General features: G+C 40.3%; 1 protein-coding gene across 5 annotated transcripts in view; it reads left to right on the top strand.

The window, feature by feature from the left end:
- tns1a (tensin 1a) overlaps positions 1-4332 on the top strand; it is an 88629-nt gene that overhangs the window by 23986 nt on the left and 60311 nt on the right. For all 5 annotated transcript variants that reach the window (XM_017426889.2, XM_037973769.1, XM_017426888.3 and 2 more), the window contains exon 2: positions 1570-1684. In XM_017426889.2, coding sequence (XP_017282378.1) covers positions 1570-1684 — 115 coding nt within the window. The remainder of the gene's footprint in view (positions 1-1569; positions 1685-4332) is intronic.

Raw genomic sequence — 4332 nt, 5'->3', positions numbered from 1 at the left:
GGGGGGGGGTGTCTTACTGCGGTGAATCGTCACAGGTCACTGGTCTGTCCAGGGTTTGCATGTTTTCTGTGTGCAGGTGTCAGGTTTTCTCCAAGTTGTCCGGTTTCCCATCCATTTTCTTTACCTGCTTCTCCATTCCGGGTTGCGGGGAGCTGGTGTCCATCTCCAGCAGTCACTGTGAGAGAAGCGGGGGACACCCTGGACAGGTCCATCGCAGGGACACATAGAGACAAACGAGACAACCAACCATTCACGCTCTCACTCACACCTAGCTACAATTTACCTCCCTATGAACCTAACATGAAACATGTCCAGTTTCCCCTCACAGTCCAAAAACACGCAGAGGTGGATTTTTCTCTTTTAATCTCTTGTTTTTCTGTTTTGGCCCCGTGTTTGATTGGCAACCTTTCCAGGGTTTGACCCAATGTTTTGCCACTTTACTGCTGGCACCGGCCCTCTGCTGAACAGGACAAAACGAAAACAGAAAATGAGCGGACTCACGCACTACGTGGCACTCAAGGACAAATCGAGTAAGCTCAAGCTACAACCTTCTATATTCACCTAAAAGAAAAAGTATTTAATTTATTTTTGGTTGCAGATTAACACATTTATTTAACCTGTTTTTAGAGCACTCAGTGATTCACTGAGTTGGTTACATTTGTTTCACCTGTTAAGCTGGAACAAGATGACCGTGAGGTGCTGTTTTTAACAACAAGAGCTCAGTTTTATAGTCCAGAAGAGCCGAACCCGGAGCGGCCCAGCTGCACAAATACACAAAGGAAATGGCATCATTATTATGACTCACCGGAGAGGCTGTTCAGACGTAAAAATGCACGAAAACTGGGGGGCAGAGGAGAAGATTGGAGGGTGGTTCTTGTATCAGGAAAGAATAAATTCAAAAATAAAAACGGTTGGATATTTGCACTCCCCGCCTTTAAATTAATTAAACCAAAGCTGAGTTGATGCACAGCTGTTTGGCTGGAACAGTACATCTGAACACAGGGATTCTTTGGAAGTGTTGGGAGATGTTTCTGCTCGTTGGGTCGTGGAATCATCTTTGCTAAAAATTCTCAAGAGATCCTTTTATTTCCTCCCTGAACAACAAGCATCACTGACACCATGTTCAAACTACAGCTGCACATTCCACCTTTATCTTCATCATCTTCCGCTCATGTTTGGGATTTCTGTGTGTTAAATTACCTCAAATGTTTTAGCTACTGGTTATCCAAACACACACGAACAGAGATAAATGCAAACCAAAGTGTTTGAGATTATTTGTCCTCTTTTTTTTTAATCAATCATTTAAATAAAAAGGCTTCAAAGTAAAAGCATCCTCTTCCTGTGGATGGGCTGTGTTGACTCTCTCTATAGATGTTTATTATGGTATATTTATATTTTACTTTGGTCACAATTATATATATATATATATATATATATTTAAATCTTAAACAGATTAGGACGCTTGTTTTGTTTCTTCTTCAACTTCCATGTTCCGTTGCTTTGTCCAGTTTTTAAGGCATTCAGGTGAATCTGTGGCTGTTTTCTGATGTTTTTTTCTTCTTCTTTCAGCCCGACGAGCTGGAGGGCGTCCACACACACACCTTCAAGCTGAAGCCCTTTAAGAAGGCCAAGAGTTGCGACATATGCAAGCAGGCCATCACCAAGGAGGGCCTCATCTGCAAGGGTCAGTGTTGATCTAAATGGGTTTCATTTTGGGGTCTTTTTGCTTCGTGTACCAAAAACTGAACTGGTAATTACTTTATCGTACTTTCATAACTTAATCAAACGGAGTTTTAGAAAACTGCAGTTTTTAATTAATGAATGGGTTCATATTTAGTCTGTGAAATCCAAAAATAAACTTGATCAGCTTCAAAAATTTAAGAAAATTAAAAATTGATTTTTAAATATTCCGTTTTTTTTAACCGATTTTTGTCTAAAATTAGTTCTGTTCTCTGCTGTTTTCTCCGTTTCTTTCCGTCCTGCCTGTAATTCCCTGTCGGCCCCTCTGCTCCCACAGTCCAGTCACATGTTTTGATGCTATTTATATGAGATCTGAGGGTTTTAATTGTCACTCCAATGAAAAGTCCAGTCGAACTGAAGGTTAAAAGTCTCACTTTGTCCCTGATTCTAAATTTCTTTCCTCCATCCGTTTTTATGTACACACTCTCACAATCTTTTTTTTTTTTTGAGCAACATTACAAAGACATAGACTTGAACCGAGGCTGAGAATGCAGAGAAGCGCAGCAGTAGAAGATCGGGCTTGTGAAGAGCTTTGGCTGAGGATTTGGTGTTAAAATTAGCATAGCTGCTGCTGCTGCATTAGCCTAGATAAGAGGCATAAAAGAGGAAAAAAGAAAAAGGGGAGGAATGAGAGGTGGGGTGTGGGGCAGAGCCAGGCAAAAGAGCAAGAAATTGAGGCAAAGAGAGGAGATGGAGATGAAAAAAACTAAAGAAAAAGAGTTCACTAAAGGCAAGTTTTTCTTTTAGTCTTGGCCGTTTTAACGTAAACAAAGATCTACCTGAAACTACTTCAACAGATTGGTAATGTCTCCGTTTTTCCTCGCTGCTGGAGAAGTTTTTTGGACAAGAGACGAGGTGCGACAGCTGGACGATTTGCCGCACATTTCTCCTGAATTCAAATCCCACCTGGTTTATTTTGCTCCTCTCATGCAGATTCCTGCAGATACAGGAAGCTTCACAGGTGACTGAGAGCAGTTACAGCTTATTAAACCTTCGGCAGATAATGTTACAGCCTAATTAAGCCTTTATACATTCCTCAAAGGTTAGTTTGTTGATGTTTGAATAAATTGTATATAATCATAAATGACAGGAAGAATGCAGATTTTATAAACTTTTACATCACTGTGGAATTCTATGATTATTTTTTAGCACTGATAGCAGCAGCAGCAGTTAGGTGTAGCACTTCCAGTGCAGCCTGAGATACTTTCTGTAGGAGTTTCACAATATTTCTGCCTAAATAACTGTGCAATGCAAAAATGTTAGTGGTAGTTTTAAATAATAACAAGCATATAATAATAAGCATTTTAGGCCTTTTAGGATGGCAGAACTAATCTATTTCTCTGAACAACCCCACTTTAAAAGATCTGAACTATCCCTTTAACACCCCAACACATGTATAATAATGCCGTTTTAGAGGTTTGGATGAATGTAGCTCTGAATACACACTCTTGAATCTTTGCCGCAACGTTCAGAATTACACCCTAAAAACAAAAAAGTCTCAATAAAAATGTTTCTTCACATTATTCATTTTTCCAAGTTTGCCTTTAAACGGAACAACAAGAAAATATTGCAGGATTTCTCCTGAAATCCGTCCTCCGATGACCAAAGAGTGAAACCGAAGTAATGTGATTACAGGTGGAAACTCGTGTGTTTGTGAAAGGACCTTCTTACACGACGAGAGGAGACATGAAGAAGTGCTGAAAGCTTGGTAGTAGACTTTGTCAGACTGCAAAGGCAAAAAAGCTGCTTTTGAAGCTCAGATAACCTGAAAAAGACGCAAATAATGTTGGGTTTTTATTCTTTACCATTGATGGGTACGAATATCTGCTTCAGGGAAGCTGACATACATTATATCGCCAAAGGTTTTCACTCGTCTTCCTTTACACTTGAGTGACATCCCACTCTTCATCCATCGGGTTTAATATGAAGTTTGCAGCTACAACAGCTTCAACTCTTTTGGGATCTTCTTTCCATAAAGTTTAGGAGTTTTCAGACACAGATGTTGGACGAAAAGGCTGGGCTCGCAGTCGTCGGCTGCTCCCTTTTCAGTTTTTTTTTTTTTTTTTAGGGGTAGTTTCTGCTCAACAGCTGTTTGTTTGAGGCTTACTTTTCAGTCTGTTGCTGTCTGCCTCTCATCAGTGAGCGACAGGCGCAGGTGTGGGGTTACCACGGTGACCGTAATGGTTCTCTTAACACTTCTGAGACAGCTCGAACATAAAACTGCAGGTATATTTTCTTAGCACGGTTATGTTGGTGGTTTTGACAGTGGCTTCATAAGCACCCTTCAGTTTAATTTTACTTGACTTTTCATACATTTCCAAGGTTTTATAGTAACGAGTAAGGCTGAAATTTGAACAGCAAATGATTCACCTTGCACATAATCACCAGTCAGCTCTTCTCAAGCACCAAGTTAGGTTTGAATCAACTGGTAAGATTCAACTGGTTTGAATCTTACATAAAGAACAGGGATTTCTTTGTTTCAATCGGAAACTTCTCATCAGAGAGGTCAAAGGTCACATGTGGGGTACCCCAAGGTTCAATCCTAGGACCCCTTCTTTTCAATATATATATGCTCCCACTGGCTCAGGTTAT

This window comes from Kryptolebias marmoratus, linkage group LG23, assembly GCF_001649575.2.
Source record: "Kryptolebias marmoratus isolate JLee-2015 linkage group LG23, ASM164957v2, whole genome shotgun sequence".
Classification (NCBI taxonomy): domain Eukaryota; kingdom Metazoa; phylum Chordata; class Actinopteri; order Cyprinodontiformes; family Rivulidae; genus Kryptolebias; species Kryptolebias marmoratus.
This window is presented reverse-complemented; position numbering and strand designations above follow the sequence as displayed.